General features: G+C 38.4%; 1 protein-coding gene and 1 long non-coding RNA gene across 3 annotated transcripts; one reads left to right on the top strand and one right to left on the bottom strand.

Moving 5' to 3' along the window:
- Window positions 1-686: 686 nt before the first annotated feature.
- Window positions 687-15,120, bottom strand: LOC140330917 (uncharacterized). The gene is made up of 4 exons (XR_011920819.1): window positions 15,062-15,120; window positions 7,110-7,288; window positions 3,076-3,130; window positions 687-1,981 (listed from the first exon to the last, which is right to left on the bottom strand). It is a non-coding gene; the product is annotated as an uncharacterized lncRNA (long non-coding RNA).
- An 87-nt stretch (window positions 15,121-15,207) lies between these two features.
- On the top strand, window positions 15,208-26,641 carry SOCS6 (suppressor of cytokine signaling 6). 2 transcript variants are annotated; one of them, XM_072411505.1, is made up of 3 exons: window positions 15,217-15,339; window positions 16,879-16,911; window positions 24,561-26,641. In XM_072411505.1, the coding sequence occupies exon 3, from the start codon at window positions 24,685-24,687 to the stop codon at window positions 26,287-26,289; it is 1,605 nt and encodes a 534-aa protein (XP_072267606.1). In that variant the 5' UTR covers window positions 15,217-15,339; window positions 16,879-16,911; window positions 24,561-24,684; the 3' UTR covers window positions 26,290-26,641. The 2 variants fall into 2 exon arrangements, with proteins under 2 accessions (XP_072267605.1, XP_072267606.1); XM_072411504.1 differs by lacking the exon at window positions 16,879-16,911 and having other exon boundaries at window positions 15,208-15,339.
- The last annotated feature ends 260 nt before the right edge of the window (window positions 26,642-26,901 follow it).

Genomic DNA, 26,901 nt, shown 5'->3' on the forward strand with positions numbered 1-26,901 from the left:
TTATATACATTTCCCTAGGTTACCTTTTCAATAACATGTTAAACAATTTAATAATAAACTGCGGAAACACACAGGGCTGTTTCATTTCCCAATCTTATTATTACTATTCTATGAAGATATTCTTATTAGGGAGATGGAAAAAAAACAAATGCAATAAATTATGATTATGGCCAACATGAAATTTGTGTATTTCCAGAACATTCATTGTTCATCTTAATATTTTTAGTACCCTTCCTGTTTTCGGTTTTAGATACATTTGGACATTTTTCAGATTTAATAATAGACAGCAGCATGTCCAAAATGTATTCTGTAAAGAATAATGGCTGGATGTGATGCAGAATGCATATAAGGTGAGCCTAATAAAACTGGATAAAACTATTGCTTAAATAGAGACACATATGTTGTCAACAAACGTGTCCAAACACTGCACATTGAATGATTACATACAACCTAAACATTCTAACAAGTTCTGTAATGTTACATGCAATGCTAAATACGCTAAGTGACATAGATATTTCAGAATGTACAATAATTGTCACAATTACAAACATCAAACAGGAGTAGTGGCACATTGTGGTAAAAGCAATGACAATATGGGCTGATAATTACAGAAAGTGAAGCTATCCTCAATGTTTCAGGTAATAACTGTGTCCTACTGCAGTTTGAATGCCACAAACCAGCTAGAATTACTAGAAAAATGAGAATGTCTCTTTTTATTCAGAAAAAAGCAGCAAATGCACTTGCAAAGCAAAGTTAAATGACAGTCGGAAACTGTTTTTATGAAAAACTTAGCCTGTATGTGTTTCTCGAGGACTGAAGTTGGATTCTTTTGGCAGGGATCACTTTTAATCCTGCAACACAGCAGATATGTCATACAGTACCCCTTTTATTGTGATCTTCAGTGTGCATCTCTGGAGATGGATTTGTTTAATAGCCAAAGTCCCAGTCTGTGTACAACAGTCAATAACAGTTGATTCATCTTCTATTACATTTTGTAACTGTTACATGCCGATTAAATTTTTTGTATGACCGTGTCTTTAGAAAACTACAAAACAAAAACTTTTTAACTACAATTCTCTTCTATGTAATGCTTTATAAATCCTTATTGAATCCAAATTTTCTATCCTTCTATCTTGAGTTTTTTTTTAATGTTTTAGGTCACTATTTTTATAAATAATGCACTATGCTGTGTATCAGAAACACAAAAAGATTGCAATACAAAAATTGTGTTTTGTATCTACAGTAAAATGGTATAAATAGAAATAAAACAATTCTTAGAAGAAAATACTTTCAGTACCTTATATGTATAAGTCCATCACAAAAAAATATCTGTATCAATTTGGCATGATTACTAAAGGTGAAAGGAATGGACATATTCCGATTTGATCAAATCTGGTCAGACTAGTAAAAACTTTTGTATTTATTTGTGTTTTTTTTTATTAAGTCATACTATACCTATCAAAAACCTCTATAGTAGTGACCTGAAAGGCACACATTGCTCATTGCTCAAGGAATCACTAGCAATCTCTAGTTGAGAAACAGTGTGATAGAGGGTTGCCCAGTTAGCCAAGTGGCATGAGTTTCAACTAAGGTATGCTGGGTCAATAGGCATAGTCTCCGATCAGGCAAGCTAAGCAATGGTTAAAACAATTGTCAAAACCAGCTGCATGCTGGAAAACTTCCACTAAGAAGAAGGTGGTTGGTATCTAGCAGACGACAAGTACAAGAAACAAGTATTAGTGAAAGTCAGGAAGACTAAGATTTTGCACCGGAACTATCTAGAAACAGCAGAATTGGCTTTAGGGTTAAAGTGGAACTAAACCCGTGATTCTCCACATTCCTTTGCAGGGCACCGCCTTCTTCTTCTTTCTTCTTGTCATGAAGATGATCTTCAGCCATCTTTATTGACCATGCTGGGATGATATAACTCCCAAGCAGGGGCGTAGGAATTCATTCACCTGTCCTTTTCTGAAATAATGCCCTGGATTTTGAAAAAAGGAACTTTAGTTCTGTTAAAACACTGCAGTATAATCATCATGTAGTCACACCAGCAAAACTGTAATTAGGAAGATCAGCCCGAATCAGAAGGATTGATTGAGGTTAGAAAATGAAGTTAGACCACAAAAAGATATTGCATTAGGATTCCCGTACCATCACCCGGTTTGATATTATGTTTGAATAGAGTAATATATCTATAGGGATGTTTCCTTAGCTGCTCTCTTGCATGATTGGCCGAATTATTGTAAACAATGATGGCATAAGCCCCATCATTACTGTTTACATTTGTTTAGCCAATCCTGCAAAAGCCCAGCCAAAGACATCTGTCCTCAGCTAACCCCTTGCAGTACTGGCACTACACTATGACAGAAGCAGAGGCTCTGGCAGCATTACTATGCCTGTGTTACCACTCCGCCCACAGATCATCTGTCCAGCAGCCTGCAGCATCCTCAGCTTCCTTTTAGCTGTGCAAAGATATACCTTTTTTGGCATGTCCTGCACTTTTTCTGAGGCTGTGCTCAGTTGAGGGGTATTTTAGGGAATGCGAGCAGCTAATGAGCAGAGTAGTTACTGGTTCCAACCTTGTTCTGCTATTGGCTGCTAGCTGTATTTATACCTCCCTGATTCCAGGCTCTAGTAGCTGGATCCTCAGTGCATTTCCTGCCACTCTGACAGCTAGTTGTTTGTTTGGACTCTCTGTATTTGACATTGCCCTGTTACCTGACTCAGCTTTGTCCGCTGCCTGCCCTGACCTCGGCCTGTTACCTGACCTTGCCTTTCCTGCCGCCTGCCCTGACCTCAGCCTGTTACCTGACCTTCGCCTTGTCTGCCGCCTGCTCTTTTCATTAGACCACCTGGACTTTACCTTCTGCTGTCAGCTGAGTCCCTGATCTGCGCTGTCCTTACACCAAAACCGTCTGTCCCGCTCAACCCTGGTGGGAAGAGCCTGGGGGCGGCGACCTGGTGTTCTCCTGCAGCAAACCGGCCATTAGGGTTGCTGGCCCATCATCCCCTGAGGGGTGCTCTGGTGACAACCGTGAAACACTTGGAGCCCATGCCCCGCGTAATCCTGCTCACCTGCCAGGGGGCGCAGCTCCAACAGTCTGTCAATGACAGGTGTATAATGTAAGATCTGAAATTATAAAGGTAAAAATCCAATTTACAATCCAAATAACTTTAACCATCAGTAGGCACTAGCAGTCGGGAGGGAGTAGTTATCTCCAAATCAAAGTTCCAGCAGAGCTCCCTCTTCTGCTCTGTCAACAATTCAATTGGGTGGGAGATCACTCTGACTGACTATTGCTGCTAGTACTGGCTTTGATAAAAGTCAGCACCTATGTATAAAGAGATTGGCTAATGACATTTTCATGTAAAAAAAAACCTTGATTTATGTCAAGTGTATTTGATACAATTCTTTGGTACTCAGATTTAAGGAGGATCTGAGCTCTGGAAGCTCTGCCAAGAAGGCAAGCAGTTGACAAAGGACTAGTGGTCTCCATGCAGCTGATCTTTCGTTGATACTGTGTGGTGTCTTTGTGTGGTGGTAGCCATCCTGGTAGCAGTGGAGTTTGGGTTTCCCAAGTCAGACTGTCCAGCAAAGACATCACCAAACCCCATAGAACGATCAGTCAGAGGCAGCACTGTCTAAGACAGTAGATATATAACTACTGTATGATATGATGTGCAGATGCAATCCAGTTCAGAAGATTCTAAAAGAATGATATAATCCTGTTGTTCAAGATAGCTTTATTTAGTTTGTTTTATGAACATTGCTCAAATGTGCCTCAGTTTAGGCTAAAGTGTATTCAGTAGAACTGAGGTAAATGTTTGGATTACAAATGCCAAATTGAAGTTTTCCCTGCCAATCAAGCCATCCAATTATAATTTGACACAAGCAAAGGTAAACCTATTGGCAATGTAAACAGAGAATGAGTTTGCTTCAACAACAGGGTTTTTTAGACAATTTGGAGATTGGCCCTGTTATTAAAGCTGCAGCACTGAATATGATGCTGTAGAAGCCCTTACATCCCAGCACAGATGTTTTTGAGGACCAATTTCAGAAAAAAAAATGTACTTTTTTCAGTGTTCCGATTAGGGAGAGTTAACATCTTAAGATGTTCTTGATAAAAAAGCAAGCCTTGACTTTTTAGACTGATTTAAGGATTGCATTGTAAATCACAGTCTTTACTGGGCAATTTGTATTTTAATTTTACAATCTGTAGATCAAACATCCCTATTTTTGTTTACTAATATTTCAAGGTGAAGGTTTTCTTAAACTAGTGCCCTATAAACCTTGGTTGTAGGATGAAAAAACACCACCATAAGGAGATCATCATTTTTCACAGCTTCCCTTCTAGCTGTTTATGCTGCACGATGAAGTGAGCAGTACACAACAGAGTTTATGAAGTTGAAATATGACAATCCTATAGAAACTGCCTATATCAAACTATTTCTTTAAGGGGAGCTACATATAGAATAAACCCATTGTCACAGCATGCTAAAAGTGTAATGTTCAGTTATAAAGCAATAAAGTCTATTCTGCCTTGCTTTTTATTGGCTCTTTAATTCCGTTTGGGAAAGTAAATTTTCTAGAAGGTGACAGATGGTATTAATGAGAAATGTGCAGTTAGCAATGCTACTAATTCATTCTAACTCCTAGGGGTCAAATTACTAAAGGGTGTGAAAAACCTGCATAATTTTTCAGGCTGCTGCTTGTATCAGCTCACCAGGGTGAATGCTGAAAAAGTCTAGAAGATTTATCAAGGCGCAGACCTGGCTTGTTTTTGTTGTGTCTAAAGCAGATGTGAACAGATGTTCAAAATGGCAGCTCTCTGTAAATGCTTATTGTATGATTTTTATTGTTTACCTGACAAGAGGGTGAAATGCAATATTTTGTGGTACTGCGGAAAAGGCAGTAATGAACCCCACTCCTGAAATATTATATTTCATTCTAAGCAGACTATTGCTGCCTGGTATAGATTAGGTTTAATAACATAATGTAAATCTCCCTCTATGAGCATCTGTTCCCATCTGATGTGCTAGCCACTGTCACAATACACAGGAGGATTAGCTAAAAATATCCTGCTGCTGCCATTAATCCAGTGAACAGGTATATTTATTGGTGACCTTCAATTGTTTAGTGGCTATTAAAAGTTTAATTCTATCTTTGAGTAAATATTCGTAAAATGCAGAAAAATCTAAATATCATTTTAATCTATACTATAAAGATTATAGTATAGATTAATATCTGGATTAACAAGATTAATATCTGGAAGCTGAAATCTAGGCTAAACAAATAATGTAGTATATTTATATTTTGAGATATGTGTATTATTATGTGCAATATTTCTTCATTCTTTCCAACAAATTACATTAAGTAAAAAATATACCAATAAGAACAAAGTATGTATACAAGTGTATGCCTCAAGTTGCATGGATCATTTAACTTTAATAAAAGGGTTCTTTTTTTAAAACTGGCTACCATTATGCCAGCTTTTGTAAGGTTTAAACACATTTAGAAAGGAAATCTAAAGTCACAGTTCTCACAACAAGAATTAATAAAGAGCAACATGAACAAAAGTATTTTTTTTTTATATTATTTTGTTACCCTCTTCTGGCTTGTTGTGCACATTTATGTAAATCATTTTCCCTGGATAGGCTATGTATCTAAAACCATAACTTTTTTTTAATTTTTTGATACAGTAGAAAGGGGTTAGGTTTTTTTTTTCTGTATGCGTGTCCCCACTTCAGAGGTTTATCTGTATGTCTTGGTGACATTTAATAGAAAATCCATAATTTTAAAGTTGTGACTCGAACAACAAACATTAACATTAAACTGAGAATTTTGGTGATCACCTAATGACGTGTGACAGTCTAAATTGATGAAAAATAGGGCAGAATGGCAGCTATTCTTCCTGTAGTGGACTCCATGAACTGGACCCAGGAGGAGGTCTGGGGCAGTGGTCGCCATCCTTTTTGGACCCACAGACCACTAAATGCACGGGGGAAGGGAAGAAACTTCCCCGAGTCTCGTCAAGATGCCAGAACCTGCCCACTCTCCCATTCTAGGTCTGAGTTTGCAATTGAAAAGTGGGCGCCCACAGCCCTGAGCCTTCAATCCATACGGAAGACATGGTCCACGGCTCTGGTCGGTGCGCCCCCCCCCCCCGGTGGGGTCCTTCTCCTGACCCTGCTGGTGGGTGCACTGGCCAGAGCCGTGGACCACAGGTTGGAGACCACTGGTCTTGGGCATTTCTAGAGCAAGGAGAACATTTTTTCTTACGCAGGAATAGAGGGGAGTTAATACATTTCATATTTGACCCTTTTATTCATGCGAAAGCCTTTGTGCAAATTGTCACACTTTCATTTATTCACTAATATAAAAAGTTGAAGGTATGACCATGTTTACAAAATAACATTTTGTATCATTCCAACAACGTTGTGCAGCACACAAGTACTAATAACAACAAACACACACATACAAACACAATTGTTCTTTTTTTTTGTATAAAGATGCAGATGTACATTTTAAGAAAGCAATTCTGCTGGAAGATGCTATTTCACTATATTCCCTCCTGTGCACAGTTCTCCAATCCTCCCACTTTTTTTCCTAATGACAGCAGGATGCCATTCTCATCACAGTACATATACTAGATACTACAGAGAGGGAGTGCTTGGTCAGACAGCAGACAGCAGTATATCACAACACTTTTTTTGCTATAGCAGCATGTGATACAGTGGTTTGTTACAATCTGGCATAGAAGGGAGTAATTCTACACCAACAAAAATAAATAGATGAAAACTATCAAAGGCACGGGAACCACAAACTGGCATATTGTTAAAAAGATATTGTTTTCAACTGCCATGATTTTTACAAAAAGAAAAGCTGAAGTTTGATCTTCTTATATTTTGCTTTCTGTGCTTTCCACTTTGCCCTTCATCAACATGACAATGAAAATAAAAAATTTCTGTTTTCATTTCATAACTTATGTTTGAACCAGTGAAGTCACCACTTAGTCTCTGTGCTCCAGTAGGAGAGCCAGCTAGGTGCTCTACATTTTGGCTCTCTGCCTTAAAGTGGACCTGTCAGGAAAATAAAAAATACCACTTACCTTTATTTCTGCAGGGACCCCAATCCCTCCACACCTGGCCTCAATTCAGTCCTGTGTCGCCCGGGATTCATTCTTTGTCCTGGCATTGAGCAAAAGCTGGTGCCGCCATCTTATTCGCTTTTCTTCCTATGTCACCTAAACTTACCCTTCGCTGGCACCAGATCGAGTAATGTGTCCTGCTGTAAATGAAAAAGAAAGAGTGTTGATCTCACTGTGCATGCATGAGATTGGCAATTTTTTTCCTATTGTAAAGAAAAGCCTGTGCATGCCTGAAATCAGGACACTAGAAGATACCTACTTTATGTATCCCAGGAGGCTCTGTGCTCCCATTCATTCTTTACCCCCCAAAGGAGAGGGTATTTTTTAAAAAAAAAATTAGCTTATTTGTTGGTCTATATACAGAATAACAGTCTTGATGCAAGCAGTGAGCTGGCTATTGGGAGAAATTATGTAAATATTTAACATTCCTAGGTGTGTGTATTTTGGTTTAAATAAATGGGCATTCCTAGACAGGCAGCAATTACATGCAGACTGTCCTAGGTTATGGCCATATGTGATGCTGGGCCTCCATAATTAAAAGAAATGAAATCCAACAAATGAAATGTCTGGACCAGAGAAACTAATGTTAGGAAGGTAAGGGTTAGATGATGATGGGTTCTATCTGATTGCTGCAGCTTTTATGAACAAAGTACACAATGTAAATTCAAATCAGTACTTTCAGTTTTAAAGTAAGCTTTTAGTCCAACTTTAAGTATTAGTCTGACTCTAATTATTTGGCTGGTAAATACTGTATGTTATATTCTTGTTGACTAAGTGAATAGAGAACTAAATCTCCAATTTTAATAGTTGTGTGTGAGCTTGTTGGGGAGATTTCCCTTCATAGTTTTCTCAAGGGAGTTAAAGCAATTCTCTACTTTGACATAGAAAACAAATATGAACCATTATTAGAATAGCTGTCAGGCATTTATCTGTGGGCAGTGGTGACTTTGTGGTGTTCTGAAAAGTTTCAATAGGGCAACAAGCATGGAGACCCCTGAGTTCTATGTTGGATAATACTTTCTATGTTACTGACTACTGACCCCTACACCTGGCTTTACATACTTCTGACCCCTGTACATTGCATTGCATTGCATACAACTTAGTGACATTTCCAGTTAGGGGTCGTTGGGATCCAGGTGAGGGGGCATCAATGTGTTGTGAAATCTAAGGCTGACTTTGGTTGAAACCCTGTGGGGCTCCTTTGTAGTTATATACATTTTAATTGGATCAAATACAGAAAGCAAAAATGATCAGTTGTATTATAAATTTAAACAATATCAATAAAGCAATACTATGTGTTTTTACAATTGTAAGCACACATATTGGAAATGGAAAGATGACATGTATAGATGTGGACATGAGAATTCCAAAGAGAAAAGAAGTAAAACTAGTATTGAAAGATATTAGACTATCAAGAAGGTACAGGAATGAAATTTTTACCACACAAAAACAATATAAAAAAGGTATATACTGTAATAAAACAGTAGCTACTGAATGTGGTGGTGAAAGAAAGGTTACAAATTATTAAAAAAAATGTTTAGGGTATAAAGGTAATACAATAATGTCTTAGTAGGTAAAATTCCAAGTCCAGCTCAGCAGTGTACAATGCAAAAGTACAATTATACAAGCAAGTGTTGCTCTTCTAACATGTCTTTTGCCTAACATTACAACAGTATATGGTTGACAGTACTGGTGTACAGTATTAAAAAATCAACTAGGTTTGGAGTCATCAATTATCCTGGGTTTATACCCCTGGAGCCCCTGAATATTTGTAAGTGGTACTTAGATGAAACATATGTACCATGCACAGTCCCCCCAGCCAGTGCCTCACACAAGGCATTTAATAGGACAGGTTCAGGGGTGGGAACATGTAAGCTGCATTGAATGCAGCAATTGTTACAAAAGAATCACTAAAAAAAATGTGAATGTGTTAAAAGGCACTCTTTGGGCCTACGATCCCAGGCGATGCCCTACTGCAGAAGGGCGTGCACAGCCTATTCCCTCTGGCGCCTGCCGTCGTGGTAGCACCAGGGTTTCAGGATCAGTGCCCTGAGGGTTGCAGCATCCCTGTAGCTGGGTTTTTTCCTGAATGTAATTGAGCTGTGTGCGGCTGATTAGCAGAGGAGTTCCTGTGTAATCCCATGCTATTATTGGATGCTGGGGCTTTATAGTCTCTCTGTTTCCAGTCACTTGTGCCTGGTATAGCGTTTGCTGGGCTTACCTGTACTAGTTATTTTGATTGTTCTCTGTTGCTGACCATTGCCTGTTCCCGACTTTCCATTTGAACTCTGCCCGGACGGACCTTTGCCTGTGACCCCGACTCTGCTTGTGCCCGTTCCATTGTACCTCGCTTGATGGACTGATCTCCTGTGTTTTGAGTTTCTGGATTCTCTGATATTTTCTGTACTCTGCATTTGTGGGCTCCTGGTCAGCTGCTGGCCTATCTCCAAACACCTTCCCTTTTCACCAAGTCCTGGGGGCAACCGAGTGCTGGGAGACCCAACCAGTGTCCTGAGGCTAAGCGGGGGCTGCTATAGGTGAAGACTGCGGCGTTAGATTGGGGGACTGATGTCTGGAGATTATTAGTACTGACCAGAGCCTTACAGAATGTTACCTATGAGAACAGGAAGTATTTTATAAAGCTAAAGGCCAATGTAAGTAAAATCCACCATTATCTTTGGTTACTGAGGTTTGGATTTCCTATTGAAAAAGAGGAAATCTACAATTATAGTTAAAAACCACAAAATGCACTAAAAAATTGCAGTTAGGCAGGTGTTTAGTGCAGAAAGGGACAGGCGATGTTCCTTCTGCAGTAACTTGTCTTACCTGCTTAAATTTTTACAATGCTCAACATTGGTTGCCAGTGATTCTCAGCAATCCTGAATTCCCTTGCTGGCACTGGGACTGAGAGAACTGTGCAAGAGTTACACCATCCCGGCCCAGCCAGTAAAGATGGTGGAAGATTTGGATGCAGAAGAAAAAAGGGGGGAAGATGGCAGCATTCAGGTGAGTATCCCCAGAGTTTAGTTCTGCTTTAATAGCAAATTTAACTAAATGTAAGAAAAGGAAACTGTTCAAAGAAATGATAGTAACCATTTAGAAATAATTAAACTGTGTATATTACAGGAACAACCTAGAATGGTTTTTCTAAAATCATTTGCTATTATTTGACAAATGTTTTAGATCCTGGACCAAATAAATTCCAGGTTCACTGGATCACACAGGATTTCGCATGATAATCTATCTTATTCAGTCTCAGCTTTAATGATTCAACTGTTTCACCAGGTATATGAGCTGGTTTCCCCATAACAAAGCAAAAGTGGATTTACCAAAAAAATGGTCACTTTTCCCACTGAACAGCAGATACATACTGGACAATCTGGTACCAGCAGGAGGAGCTGGATAGGAAATCTTTAAAGGGGTCCTTTATATGTACATAAAGGTGACTACCAATTTTATGGACATACACAAATTGAAAGAAAATGCCAGAATCTCATCAACTAGCAGCAGCGGTTATAATTGCCCTTGCTCGGATATGTGGAAAGAAGAAAAAAAGGCAGAATCTGCCTTTTGTTAGAAGTTAGTGCCTGGATGAAAAGTAATGAGAAATAATGGACAACAATCTCTCAGGGCACTTTAATATGATGAGGATCAATAGACAATGATGTGCAGTAATAGGCACTGATCTCTCAGGGTCCTTTTTATTTGTAACCATTTCTTGATGGCATTTCTACTATAGAGAATCGATGATAGGTGGAATATGCTCTTTTACTGTGCACAGCAAAATGCAATCCTGAGAAAGGAATTATTATCGGATGCTATTTAGGAATACATAAGAAATATTATCAGCCACATATATATTATGTTTCTATTAATATAGGTAAAAATAAAAAAGACTTTTAGCTGTAGCATCTCATATAGTATACCTGACTATTAAAAGCAGGCAAAACAATGCAAAAATGAGTTTCTAAAACAAAGGGGGGAGGGGGCTATTCACAGTGCAGTTATTACCATACTATGAAATGAAACCAATTTATATTAATATTAGGCTTAACATTCAGATCAGTGAAATATTAGAGAAAACATGTTATTTGAAAAAGATACTTGCAACACTTAAAGGGCTTTATTTATAAAACAGGGAATCTGACATTCCTTGAACATTCTCTGGTGGGAATCAATTACTGCAATTGAAACATATGGACCTGGAAGATTCCCAGGAGGGAATGTTTGAGAACATGTCTGGTTCTCTGTTTCATGAATAGAGCCCAAAAGCCTATTACAAATATCCAAGCGTTCAAAGCAATAGGAATGCTGACATTATTGAAACTTTATTGGGAAGAATCTTGTCCTATATTCACTTTCTACCGGTAGTGAATGTTTTAGTCATATAGAGGGTCCTTTTCTTTTAGGATTAGTGAAGTTATTTCACAGAAATTACAAATTTTGATCAAGCCAGATTTGACCAAAAAATGGAGAAGCTCTACTTTAGCGTAATTTTGGTATAGTGATCAAAGCAATGACCAACACTTCATAGATCTATCTCATCTATGCAATTTGGCATTAAATAATTATGATCAAATTTAAAAGTGAATAACAAATAAGTGGTAATCTGTTATCAGATTGCTACCTTTTTACATTTTTAAATATCACTCATTGAGCTGCTTGGGATAAATTTAGGGGTAGTTTGGTATATTTTATTTCGTTTTCTTTGCTTTATTTTTTACACTGTCTGTTGCTAATGAAAGGACTGTGCTTGATACATGATTAGTTCCAGTTTAAAGCAGCTTCTGTAAGCCTCAGGAGCCATGTAAATGTAAAATCACACTGCACCCTTAAAATACCCAAAACCACATACACTCACAACTAATGATGTTGGGATCAGTGCAAGGTGGTGATGTTTTCACTTTTTACTTTGTAAAAAGTGTTTCATATTTTGGCAGCCTTTCTATTGTATAACCAGTCTGCTAACCTGGAGAAATGGTAATTATTAGCAGTACAATTCTTTGTAAAATAAAAAAAGATATAAAATTTTAAACAAGGTTCAAATTCTGCAATCTTTAAAATGTTGATGGATAGCCTTGAACCCACAACTTGGGTTTACTGGAATGGAAAACTTACCAATACTCCAGAACAACTGTTACATGTATCAAAGGAATTCAGATGCATTTTACTTTCAGTAATACTATTCTGCCCAATTTAAAAATGCTAGTATTTAAAACATTTGTCAACAATTTTATTTTTTAATAGAGGGACTCATAAAACACATATCCTTGCCCCTGAAAGCTTACGGAGGCTGGGGTGTTTTTTTTTAAATTTGTAGCTACAGAGACAGTAACACAGAGGAAAAGATAGCTCCCCTGTCACCAGACACATACAGGATCTACCTAATCCACCATGCAAAAAATAATAGTAAAAGGACTGTGCTTAGGGAGGGGAAAGTTTGGATGAAAAAGGTCTCTCATTCTAGAGTATGTGTATATATACTCCAAGCCATATTAGATTTCCCTTGTAAAAAATAATAAATACATTCTTGTGCAAAGGTTGACCTTTATTTGTGTTTGGACCTTCTTTATTTAGTAGGTTGGGTCACAATGAAGCTTTGGGGAATTTGAGGCTCCATGATCACATTAGAACACTCTCCTATAATGTGCAGTAGCAAGAATCAAGAATCAATATCCTGAAGTTTCCAAACATCCCCCACGAGACCCTGTAATGTTAAGAATAGACCAACAGGTACCCATGAGTGAAATGAGTATTTGATGGTGGGCAGCCACAAATACAGCATTTTAGTGCAAGGACTTCACTTATAAAAACACAAATCTCTTTGGGAATGAGTGTTAGGATGGTGTATACTCCTGTACATACATTTGCAGATGCCAGCAGATTACATATATGCATTGCAAAATCAAGAGGAACATAAGCATTCACAAAAATAACTGTGAGATAGGGGAAGTGGGAGTAATAAAGAATAGAATCACTGTGACCTGTGTAACATAAATTTCTAATTTTACTGTAAATAGTATCAGTATAAGAATGATTACAAGCAATCTTTTTTTTACTTCCACACAGTATAAAAAGCTCCACTGTGAATATTAGGTGTGGATTACTGTGTATTGTTGTTTTAGGGATACGGTTTGATAATGACAAGCTTGAATATTATACTGTAATAGTACATTATATCATGATTCTATTTTACATTAAATCAAGCCAAAAAAGAACACAATATAATCACACTATAGTACATTATAGGGAATCTTTACAAATGTTATGAAGCGGCAATAACCGTTATATTATTAAGCCACTACTGACAATATATATATTTATTTTTTCTTTGTGGAACAGATATGAGCACACAACTTATAAATGTTCAGTTAGTATAAGTGCACCTAAATTGTGACTGTATTGAAATAGAACATATCGCATTTTGTAAAATTATCATATGATTGGTAGCCGATAGAGGTAATGACATATCTCAAGAGACCGAGGGCTAAGGTCACTTCCTGGCAAAGAAGTATCAGTTGACAACACATTCCATACAAGTTATTTAAAACCCACAGATGGCATCCTAAGTAGCAATGCATAGGGCTGACATGCAAGTGGAAGGACAATATTTATATAAGGTAACCTTAACTTTGCATTCATTTTCTACCATATTGTTCTGTTTTACAAATTCCTTGGAATATTCATTGGACTAAGTCAATGGATTTACATGTTGTCACAGCTAAAATGGGTTGTAAGTATTTAGGGCATTGAAAAAGAATATTAAAATAATGAATGTAGTGAAGGGGGGATTTATACTTTTTACTTCTAAATTTATTATGAGCTGAGTGCATACTGACAGCAATACAATATTTTAGTGCTTGTCTTCAAAAACTTAAAAAAGAAATCCATAGTCTTAAAATAGTTTTTTTTGTTGATGATATTTAAAGTTTATTAAATTTCATCAGTTTATTCAGTTTAATTTACATTTTTTGTTGGCTACACATATATTGGCACGGTAGTGCTCCACGTCACAGTATAAATACTTCCATACATTGCAGTGATGCATCTGGACATTTGAATAAGGGGTGTCCCCTAAGCCCCACCTCAACACACATTTGTACCCCTATTGTGTGTTACCTATTTATTGTACTTCAGTGGCCAGTAGTATATAAGTAATTATGTGTTTGTTTATATGTTCCCCCTAATGTGATTTACTATCATGCTTAAAAACATTTTAGATCTCATCTATTAGTTTTACTATAAAGATTCTAAACTGCAAAAAGATAGCTGCTTGGCTGATTGTCCTATACCCATGTGAGTTAGGCAGGCCAGAGGGTCTTTTTCCAGAAATTTGGGATTGACAGGAAATGCCTATTTTTGATGTGTTTCATTGGTCTGTTTTTATACTAGCATTTAAAATGAAATCCAACATCAGAATAAATGGCACCACAGTACATCAACAAGGGTAACACACCTTAACATGTGACACAGTAACGAATGTGGTGCTATGCTGCACAGTTGTGACCCAGCCTTGATATTTATTGACTAACTGGCCTCTGCTGGAAGTCTTTTATTACTATTATTCTTAATATTATTATTAATAATAAACAGGATTTATATAGCGCCAACATAATTCGCAGTGCTGTAAATTAAATTGGGGTTGCAAATACCAGACGAATACAGTGACAGACAGGACCCTGCCCCAAAGAGCTTACAATCTAGGAGGTGGGGGGAATTAACAAACAATAGGAGAGGAGATGTAGAGTGGTGGGAAGTAATTTTAAAAGACAGAAGAAGATGGGTAGGCCAGTGTGAAAAAATGGGTTTTGAGTGCTCTTTAAATGAGCAGAAAGTAGGAGAAAGCCGAATAGGACGAGAGGATATAGACTATCTCTATAATATTAAATAAAAATAAGTTTCTCAAACCTCACCTTATACCTTACACCTCGCTCAAATAAATACAAGTAAGAATGAATACAATACAGCCAACGTGTCCTCTGTGTACATAGCAATAAAGTTGCACGCATTTGACAGTCTCCCTGCCTTGCCGCGGGGGTCGCTGGGAGTTGTAGTCGTACGATGCCAGTCCTGCTCCTCCTCTCATGGCCGGCTCTGTGGGGCCGCACGGAGCAGTGGATTGGGTCTTTGTGAGGGGCTGGAGAAGGCCGGGCACGGAGTGGCACAAGAAGCCGTACAGACCGTCATTGAGGTGAGGAGACGAGCAGCTCCTGGGGAAGTTTTAGCTGTGTTGTCGGGTAGGCCGGGGAGGAGACGCCGCAGGGAGGGTGCGGGGAGAGGCCCGCTTGGAAGGCTTTGTGGTGATTAGGAGGCCTCCAAGGCTGGGGGGAGAGTGCAGGCAGCACAGGGTATAGGGGGACGGGGGGATAAGACGTGATAGACCCCTCTATAGCTGGAGCTTGTGTCTTTGTTGTCCTGGAATTCTCCCCTCCCAGAAGCCCTGTCCTCTGCATAGGTGTATCTATAGGGAAGGGGAGGCAGCTGTGTCAGGGCATTGTTACCTCCATGTCAGTTCTGTATCCAGGCTACACAGGCCCCAGGTTCTGGATGTATGGATGGGGTGGCCTTGTTATTTCTCAGCTGATTACTATTCAGTAATATAAGGTGCTGATCACAGCATTGCATACCACTTGTTGCTGGCATGTTTACCTTATAACATGACCACAGCATTATTATACAGAGTTACCCAATCCTAAACAAAGTATCACAGATACCACTGGCGTTATTCAAGGCTGAGCTCCTATCACCGGTGAAATACATCAATGTGAACCAAACAGTGTTACTGTATATCCAGTCCTGAGGTTTACACACTTGGTTATTTAGAAATATGCAGACAGGATATAAATATAATATTAGATAAACAATAATTACTGTCCGCTAATAACACTTCCAGTAGTGTCAGGTGCCCCCCTTAAGTGTCCTCCCTTCATTACTGGACAGTGAAAGAGCAGCAGGCAGATTGCTATGGTCATCCCTATGCTCAGCTGTCTGCTTTTACCGCCATGACCTTTGTTTACATATTTGTTATGGACCAAAATTTTCAATGTGTTTTCCAATAACATTTTACAATATTTAGTTTACTTACTTGTAAAAACTATGGATTTTCAAGATCCATGGCACTTCTGCTATCCTAGATTATTATTAATACACCGTATTTATATATCTCCATCATGTTACGCAGCGCTGTACAAAGTCCATAGTCATGTCACTAGCTGTCTCTCAAAGGAGCTCACAACCTAATGTCCCTACCATAGTCATATGTCTTTATTACAGTCAAAGTTTAATTTTGGGGGGAAGTGGAATGCAATGTGGGAGGAAACCCATGCAAACACTGGGAGAACCTGCAAACTCCATGCAGATAGAGTCCTGGCCTAGGTTTGAACCTGGAACTTAGCGCTGCAAAGGCCAAAGTGCTAACCACTGAGTCACCATGGATGTGATGGTATTAGCCCCAGCAGGGGAGGCATGCTGGGCACAGAGTCATTAGACAGGAAGAGGGGGGACACAACAATTACATATCAGTAGGTAAAACATGCAGTAATGTTAATTGGCTTCCCCCCAAATTGACCTTAGACTGTAATAAAGGCATATGACAGAGGTAAGGACATTAGATTGTGAGCCCCTTTGAGGGACAGCTAGTGACATGACTATCGATTTTTGTACAGCGCTGCGTAATATGTTGGCATTTTATAAATACTGTATAGTAATAATACTGTGTGTTTACTTTCAGCCTTTTCAGCTGATGGTGGGCTCTCCTGTACATGTATGTATGATACATATATATATCTATCCCTGCCTGTCCTATTCTTTTCTGTTCTCAGTCCAGTAAGCTCAGGTGTTTACCTAATTATTAGTATTATTATTATATAGTTATCTGCATGCTTGTTTCCTGTATATGACTGCAACTACTGAAACCAAGATGTCTGCTGTACATCCAGGCATTAATAGGCATTCTTTAGTATAGGTTCAGCAATGGCGCATTGTTCATAATCTCAGTGTAAGGCTATGTACACACGTCAGATGATTCTCGTTGAATAATAGCTTCAGGGCTGATATCGGACAACAATCTGGCGTGTGTACAGCGCTCATAGTTCCTGGATCTGGTGTGGCGGATCCACGAATGATTGTAATGGAAGTGAAGGGGAGAGAGCATAGTGGGCAGCACGGTGGCTCAGGGGTTAGCACTCCGGCCTTTGCAGCGCTAGGTCCTAGGTTTGAATCCTAGCCAGGACACTATCCGCGTGGAGTTTGCAGGTTCTCTCTGTGTCTGCGTGGGTTTCCTCCGGGTACTCCGGTTTCCTCCCACATCCCAAAAAAAACGTGCAGATAGATCAATTGGCTTCCCCCCAAATTGACCTTAAACTACATTTATGACATATGACTATAGTAGGGACATTAGATTGTGAGCTCCTTTGAGGAACAATTAGTGATACGAGTATGGACATTGTACAGCGCTGTGTAATATGATGGCGCTATATAAATACTGTGTAATAATAATATAAATAATAATAATAGCAGGATGCCGCTCCGTCAATCTCCACCTCCATAGAGCAGAATGGTGCTGTATGTACACGCTCGTCCATGCATCATTTATTCTTTTGTCGTGAAAGTTCCTTTCCAACGACAATTATTGACCATTATAGTGTACCCAGCCAAAGTCCTCTTCAGTACCGTTTATGACACTGATGAGCTTTCCGACTTTTGGCAATGCATTGATGGCACGTGCAGCACAGTGTACATTGTAGGGAAGATTCTGAACAGGCAGGTAAATTTGTTTATTGCATAAAAGGCATGCGTTGTCCACTGCAGTGAGGAGTCTAGCTGTTCGCAAATTTTTTAAATTGAATTCTACTTTATTTGCTTATGGATGGGCTTTTATCTGCCAAGAGTTCTTTCAGTCACAATTTAGCTACCTTGAGACATTTGTCTGCCCACAAAGGTGACCATTTGTAAATAAACCTATGAAGACAGATGAATGTCTGACCCCAGGCAATTCCAATAAGGTTGCCCAGCACTATCCAGTGATGCCAGAAGTTTCTGGATAGATTCTGATATTAGACCAGATCTGTCCATTTGGTCCAGGGGATTTGTTTGTGTTGTAAAAATAATTTATCTAATTTGTTCTAGATTCATACCCTAATCTAAACAAATGTATGTTTTAGCTTATTTTATTTATACTTTTCTATCTCTTCTATCACCGATGAGATAAAAGTGATTTTTGTATTTGGTTTGTATTTGTAAAACCTTGGAGAAATGTTTGGTGATATTTAAAAAAAAAAAAAAAGGTGTCCATATGACTTAGCTGGACTACTGAACTTGTTGGTGGGTGGTGAGCTTCTGCCAAAATCAGAAAGTAAACACAACATCCCTGGTGACTATGGCACAGACTCACCTTTGTGCAGACAAGGACAGGTTTAGGAGCCTTCCATTGCTGCGTCCCAGGTGGCTGCCATCTTAGCTATTGACTCTGTTGGTGATCCTCCTTCTGTCATTGTAGGCCAAAGACACCAGGGCTTTATGTTTTTTTTTTTTTTTTTTTTTTTTTTGCCAAATGAAACCTTACATGTGCAGCACGTCTGTTAAATATTTGCCTTCACAGCACATCTTTTTCAATGAAACCATTCTCACCTGGCCCTTTACTTGCTGTGCATGCATGTGGCAGTCCACTGATACCTATGGTCATCCTTACTTCTATGGATTGCTACAGGCTGCCTATAGTAAGGAAAGGAGCTATGACACACATGAACTTCAAATAATGGAAGGACTAAGGAAAGTCTTCTGGGTTCTTCTTCGTACGTCACCCAATCTTGCAATGCACAGGCGTGAGATTGGGTGACATAGATGGGGTAACTGTGCATACGTGAGATTGGCATTTTTTCTCCTATTGAAGAAAAGGCTCCTGCGTATGCCCGATGCCAGGAGGGTGTTGCACTTAAAATAAATACAAAAGGACTTTTAGGTTTAGGTCTGCTTTACATGGTTTTATTCAGTATTTTATAAAACAATGTTTTTATTAAAAGTCTAAAATATATATCTGCATTACACTGCACAAAGAAAACCAGAAACAATAGCTGCAATTCAAATGCTCTTGTTAGTGTTGGGATTTACACAGCCCTCGCCACATTGGGAAGTGGTATGTGTACTGTGTGCAGTGATCAGATGGCGTTCAGGAGTCCTGGTATTCTCATGTTCTAATTGGTATAGTGTTTTTTTTTATATTTGTAAAGTGAATGTAAAATAATAGTTTGCATTCTGCAATGGGCTTGCCAGTTTTCCTGATTTTTGCCTCCCAAGGTTGAGTTTATACGTTGTTCACGGACAATAGATTTGCTTACCATCCAGGAATAAACCTATGTTAATTGCATTCCATGCTAGAGTTGTGATAACTCTTCCTAGCAACTGCTGTTAACACCGTGATTCATCCAATTTTACCCTTTTGTAATCACAGAATACTGAAGAGAACAGAAAAATATTGGCCTGCTAATTTAAATGCTTACTGTCAAGATTGTGATACTTTGGATACCAGTCTGTTAAAGTACTATACAGCTCACTGAAAAATGGTGTAATTGACAGTAAGTACAACTGGGCTGGTAATGGTAGAAGATTTTCATGGAATGTTCATTTTCCCACAAAATATATTTTTGTGCTTATTTTACTGAAATCAAATTATAGCAACATTATTTGTTTGACAGGTTATGATTATAAAATAAAAACATATATAAAAATATTAAAAAAACATAATAACAATAAAAACATGATGAGATGAGACCACTAAGGTTTTTGAATATGTTTGCTAGTACTAAACATCCTTTCTGAAGACACACTTGTGGTAGGTATATTGTGATACTTAATGATAATGTATTCCACGAGAGACATTTCTTCCACATGCACTTTTCACAAAGCCAGAAAGTCAGCTTTAGTTCTGACTGTAGTAAAAGAAAAGTACATGTTCACCTCAGACAGCACCTTAACATGGAATATTCATTTCCTGAGGTTGACAACTGTTTGGATGAATTGATTCACTGTAAGAACCCAGACATACTTCTTTCTTTCATCTTATTGATAGTGGCGCTGCTTCTTTTGGTCAGTTCTGTGCATGGTCATAAGGATGCTGCTGTTGTAAGGTTGTTGCATCCTTTCCTTAAATAACGAACGTGTGTTGTGTAATGGGGAGTGAGATCTCACGAGATCACGTGCTTCAAACTGTTTGAGATCTCGCGATACTAATGAAAAATGCTTTTGCTATGGTTATAAGGCACTTCCGTATTCATTACAGCGGTGGGGTGGGGCGATTTATAAAGGATAGCATTTAGCAGGGAATATCATGGGGGGGGGGGGGGCAAAGAGGTTTAAATTTAGATGAAGCTATTGTTTAATATTAATAAAGGGTGTTTTGATTTTGCTATGGGTTCTAAGGAGTATGTAGTTAGTACATTATGTAATGTCCTAGCAGTTTAATGTCTGATGGGCCATTCATTTGTTGGTGGATATGGGTTATTTCTTAGTACAGGACTTTCTGCTCTGGTATGAGAGAAAATCTTTTTACTTGTGTGTTTCAGGATTCACCATTGAAAAGAAAAGATTAAATTATTTTGGCCTTTTTCAGACAGCATCCTGCCATGGACCACAATAGCAATTCTGAATCTAAAGCTTTAATTCATAAAAAATAAATAATAAATTAATAAATAATTGAACATTGCTCCAAACACCACACACTTATAACGATTATCAGTGCTGAAGTGGCGGGTTTCATCTAAGTGCTAAATAATTGCTTAAAATATAGTAGATCTTAATAAAATAAAATTCTTCTAATCATAGGGCCTGCCCATTCTTTGGGTGCCTTTGATGCATCATATTCTAAGGCATGCCCATTCTACCCACCAAAACTTAGACTGGACTCCTGGCAGTGGTTTGAATGACATTAGCTGATATTTGTCTTGGAAGGCTGAAGACATATAGAAGCAGAACAGACTGAGAAATATGACTATTCCCACAAAAGGAGTTATTTTTAAATAATTTAAATGTTTTTTTTCCTTTGCTTCAAGCTTTTATAATGATTAAATATCATGTGAAAAAGCTAAACACTTGATTTCACATCTCTAGGTGTGACAGAATAGTGGTCTCTCCTATGATGAGAGATGCTCTATAAAGGCATACAGCAATGTGTTGTGATCTCTGTCTTAGTCCTGTTAATCTGTCACATCTTTGGTAACAAATGTTTTAATATTAAAGGAAGCCTAAGCAGATGAAAAAAATGAGTCACTCCATCTCCTATTCTAGCAATTTATCAAATATAATTCATAACCCCCCTCCTTTTTCCCAAATGGTTTTGTACATTTCTTCCTTATACAAATCCTAAATACAGAATGATGTCGCTTGGCATTGCATGACATCAGTCTCTGCATTATTCGCCTGTGAATTCAGATTAAGGGCACAGCCTTGACACCCTGATGTCATAGAATGTGGGTTGAATGAGGCGTATGTAAAACTTGTTTTTCAACCTGGAAGAGAACTGGTGATGATTTAGTTACTGGGCGAGTCTTCAGGGGACGGTGCCAGTAATAGGGTGAGTAAATTTATTGGTTATGTTTATCCTGGTTTTTTTCTTGAAGAAACATTTTGCATGGCTGCAGCCTTGGTGTGGTTTGAAGTGCGACCTTAAAAGTTTTAGATTTGTTTGAAATGGGTGTATTGATTTACGCAGGTGTTCAATAGCTTGCTGCTGCCTACAGTTTAATTGTGCTTTTTTTTTTCATCTGCTTCCAAATAGGCGTAACATTGAAATGTCTTGTTAATCATACGTAGTATAGCGAGTCATATAACTATACGACGTGTCCTATATCATTTCCATAAATAGTGCATGTTGTGATAATTATGAACTATTGTAACAAAACTATGACTAGTGGATTTACAATTATAAATGGCAGCCATTGTTACACCAGGACAGAATTGTATTTTGGTATTCAGTTTATTTGCTTAGTTTTTGTTCTTTCTCATCTGCTTGGAAACTACTGATATGTAAGATGGAACTGAAATACTGAAATTATGATAATTATATCCCATAGGCTTGCCCTTCAGAACATGTATATTTATTTCCTTCAGAAAAACAAAATGCATTTAAGCTGAATTGCAGGGGAGAGCTGTGTGGGGGAACTCTGGGGAGCTGTGCAGGGAGGGGGGGACCAGCACTCTCTGGTTTCCCCATAGGGGATAGCTGTGCAGGGGGGACTCTTTGGTTTCCCCATAGGGGAGAGCTGTGCGGCGAAATCGGTTCACTTCAAGGACAAGCACAAGCACTATAGAAGGATCGTGCTATACACTCACAAAAATACTCCTCCAAACAGCCTAAGTTGATATATATTTATTGTTTTTTTTTTTTTTTAAACTAATTGGAGAAGCACTTTTTTTTTGTAAAATTTTGAACAGACTTGAAAAATGATAATCTTTTTCTCATAAATATTGGGGATGCCTAGTGACATATTAATGCTCCATGCTGTATGTAAGTTAATTGCGAATAAATAGAATCAAATTCTGTAGAAATCATTGTGGAAACCTTACAAAAAACAATAGGAGACCTGAGACAAAGAAGTGTGGTTGCTCCCAGATAGGTATTTTGATTATGTTTACTTTAGTTCTTTCAGTGCCACTGCTTATATTTTTTTTTTAGATAAGCTTCTGCCTATTCAGGGTAAAGCTACATACACACTTCCAATTATTATTGTTGGAAAACGAACGACGAACGTTCATGCACGATATATATGAACGATCGTATAGCACCGATCCTGCACATAGAGTTAACGACACGATCGTTCGTAGATATTGTACACACAATAGATACGATCGTTTGAGCGATAGAGGAACTATGTGCACGACAGGAAAGTGAACGGACGTTCGTTCATCACGCATGCTCTGAATATGGACGATCAACGAACGACCGTACACACGAACGATGTTCAACGATCGTCGTCCAATCCGATCCGTCGGTCCGGTCGTTCGTTTCCAGCGACTTTCCTCGTTCATCGGCGTCGTTGGTTACTTTTTTACGAACGATTTTTTTCCCAATCGATCGTTCGTCGTTCGATTGGAACGATAAAAATTGGAAGTGTGTACGCACCTTAAAGTGACAGCATTTGTGTAAAGTACACCCTTCATTCATTGTTACCCGATTTTCTCGCATCAAGTACCATTGCTTTATTTATGTTAGCTGGTACCAAAATACCTTCTGTCAGCTTGTAATGAGTGGGCTTCATGTAGGTCCTTACATTTTGAATGAATGGCACATGACAGAGACTTTTTAAAAAAAATACATAAACCCAAAACCAAAAATGTATTTTATTTTGGTTTGCTATTTTTTTTTTTTTTGTCAGAATTGTTCAGCTTGACAACAAAGAGGATGTCTATGTTTTCTTTAGCATAATTTTCCTTCTAGGAAACGTTACCCAATTAAGCCATGCAAAGATAGCTTTGTGTGTCAGCACCTTCAGGCCAATAAGCAGGCCGCTTGATCTTTCTCTTTTTGGGGTGGGGTAAGATTTCATTTTTTAAAATTATTACGAAGCTTTAAAATTTTATATTCAGAACATGTTTCTGACATGTTGAGTTCCGCATCTGTACAGGACCTGAACAGGTGTGTGGAGACAAGTTATTTGCACAGTGTTTAGCTTGCTTTCTACGCTGTGGTAATATTGCCTCCTGTGTCTAGGCCATCCATACCTGACGGCTGCAAGGCATTTTTATTTTCAGTGCTCGTATTGAAGTTGTAAGGCTTCTCTGGCAAGAACACTTACAGTTCAGTTTTGTTTTTAGGGAAGTGGATCAATAAATATTCCCTCTTACCCTTTAAGTAGCATCCACCGCCAAAAAAAAATTCCTTTAACCTGTCCTTGTATTTTTACTGTTCAGCCCTTACTGACGTTTTACAGCATTTGGAAAAAAATCCCAACCACATAGTTCTCCTACAGTGCATTTGTACCCTTTATACCATTCTTTCCTATAGCTAGAGTCTTTTATAGAGAGCTTGGGCTACAATGAGTGCTTGCACTTTAGGCTCTGGTCAGGGTTTCTTTGGTGATTCTGTTAAAAAATGTGTACAAAGCGTAACAGTTATTTCTGTGCCCCGTTGTGGTGGATAAGGATATAGTCCCCCTTCCTTCCAAAAAAGATACTTGAAGTACGCAGAGCAGCCAAAATCTTTTAAGACCTTTGCAATGGAATGGCATATCTTTTGGCAAAATATTGTTTTCAGTTAGATTATTATGGGTGGCCTAGATGGGCCCAGAGAGTTCACTTTCCATTTTTGTTGAGGATCAGAGTTAAAACTTAGTATTCTGACATGGAAATCAATTCAATGTAGTAAGATAAGATGTCTTGTCAAGCTCGGTTTTCTCTCACATGTTTTTTATTTGTTTACAGGTGATGCTTACAGAAGCTAAATGACGCCATCTACACAAAGAGGTGAAGCAGTGATTAATGGCAGCGTGCTAGGGCGCATCCACCGGAAGAGTCCAAAAGCAACAGGACTTGATCTCTTGCCATAATGAAGAAAATCAGTCTGAAAACATTTCGCAAGTCTTTTAACTTGAATAAGAGCAAAGAGGATAATGATTTTGTAATGGTACAACAGCCTTCATTGACAAATAACTTTGTGAAAGATGACTCTCTGTTTGGCAGTTGCTATGGCAAAGATTTGACTGGGTGTGAAATAAACAACGAGGAAGAGAAAGGTTGCAAAAATAGGCCGAAAAGTGAGAGTTTGATGGGAACACTAAAAAGACGCCTTTCAGCAAAGCAGAAACAAAAAGGAAAGGGAAGCACATCTGTGAACTCTGCAGAAGAAGACACATTTTCTTCTTCATCTGCGCCTATAACTTTCAAAGATGTAAGATCTCAGAGATCATTAAGATCAACATCACTTAGGAACCACCATTACAGTCCAACACCATGGCCTTTACGACCAACAAACTCTGAGGAGACCTGCATAAAAATGGAAGTTAAAGTGAAGGCTTTGGTTCACTCCACCACTCCAAGCCCTGCACTTAATGGTGTACGAAAGGATTTTCATGAGTTGCAGGCAGAAAATGTCTTTCAGGAACAAAGCAATGTGTTGAAAAGTACAGAATCTCACAACGGAGATCTCCATCTACATATTAATGAACATGTGCCTGTAGTTATAGGACTTATGCCTCAGGACTATATTCAGTATACTGTGCCTTTAGATGAGGGAATGTATCCTTTGGAAGGGTCACGCACTTTCTGTTTGGACAGTTCATCACCGATGGAAGTTTCTGCAGTACCTTCCCATATTGGAAGTAATAGCTTTCACGAAGAGGAAAGTCAGGTGGCCCCGGATGTAGTGGTGGCTCCGGACATCTTTGTTGACCAGTCTATTAATGGTCTGTTGCATAGTACTAATGGAGTACTTTTTCAGAACTCCAGGGGAAGTCACAATGATGTCCCTCCACTTTCACCATTACTACCTCCAGTTCAAAACAGTCAAGTCCAAAGGAACTTTGCCGGACTTAATAGCACAGATGCACACATGTCTGAAAACATGCGGTGCCATTTGAATTTTGATCCCAGTACTGCTCCAGGTGTAGGTCGAGTTTATGACTCTGTACAAAATAGTGGACCTATGGTAGTCACCAGTCTTACTGAGGAGCTTAAAAAACTTGCCAAACAAGGTTGGTACTGGGGGCCTATAACTCGCTGGGAGGCAGAAGAAAAACTGGCCAATGTTCAGGACGGCTCTTTCCTTGTTCGAGACAGTTCTGATGATCGTTACCTTTTAAGCCTAAGTTTTCGTTCTCATAGTAAAACACTTCACACTAGAATTGAACACTCAAATGGTAGATTTAGCTTTTATGAACAACCCGATGTCGAAGGACATACCTCTATAGTGGATCTTATAGAACATTCCATCAGAGACTCTGAAAATGGAGCATTTTGCTACTCCAGATCCCGAGTACCGGGATCGGCCACTTATCCAGTTAGATTAACAAATCCAGTATCGCGGTTTATGCAGGTTCGGTCGTTGCAGTACCTGTGCCGATTCGTCATACGTCAGTATACCCGAATAGACCTGATTCAGAAACTCCCCTTGCCAAACAAAATGAAGGATTATTTACAGGAAAAGCACTACTGAACTTGTGGGAATCTTGCAATTTTGCACTTTGGGAACAAAAAGAGATTTAAATACAGTTTACAAACTTTCGCTACCCGAATATTTTGCTGCCACACCAATATAGTTTGGAAAATTTAGTGTAATGCATTATTCTTTTTTTTTTTTTTCTTTTTTTAATTAGTAAATGTTTTAAAACATTTTGATGTCTGAAATCACCATCTTTTATCAACATTCAGAATCACAATGTGAAATATTAGATTCTCCTATTTTTCCATGTTCTTAGCTGCTATCCACTGTGATTATTATGCATTAAAAGCACACATTTCATGTGTTCTTTGCCACCACTGACATTAAATTAAAACTGTAGATTTCGGCTTTTGGTACCTGTCTGTGTTGAAAGTACACATCTTTCAGACCTCTATTTTTATAATGGAAACTGTAATTTTAAAATGTAATTTTTTCCTCCCTTTTAACATAAGCTTTTAATAATCAACAAAAGGCCAATTTAGCTGCACAGTTACTGATTTATTACTTCAATTTTGCAATACTTAAGTTTTACGTGTGTATGTAGCTTTTGTTGTTGGAAAGGACCTTTCATGATCCTTTTCAACTACAAAAGACTGAAAGATGAAT

The sequence above is a fragment of the Pyxicephalus adspersus genome, chromosome 5 (genome assembly GCF_032062135.1).
Source record: "Pyxicephalus adspersus chromosome 5, UCB_Pads_2.0, whole genome shotgun sequence".
NCBI classification, from domain to species: domain Eukaryota; kingdom Metazoa; phylum Chordata; class Amphibia; order Anura; family Pyxicephalidae; genus Pyxicephalus; species Pyxicephalus adspersus.

What these genes read in the sequence shown, in the direction of transcription:
- SOCS6 (XM_072411504.1), top strand. Translation starts at nt 24,685, where the DNA reads ATGAAGAAAATCAGTCTGAAAACATTTCGCAAGTCTTTTAACTTGAAT.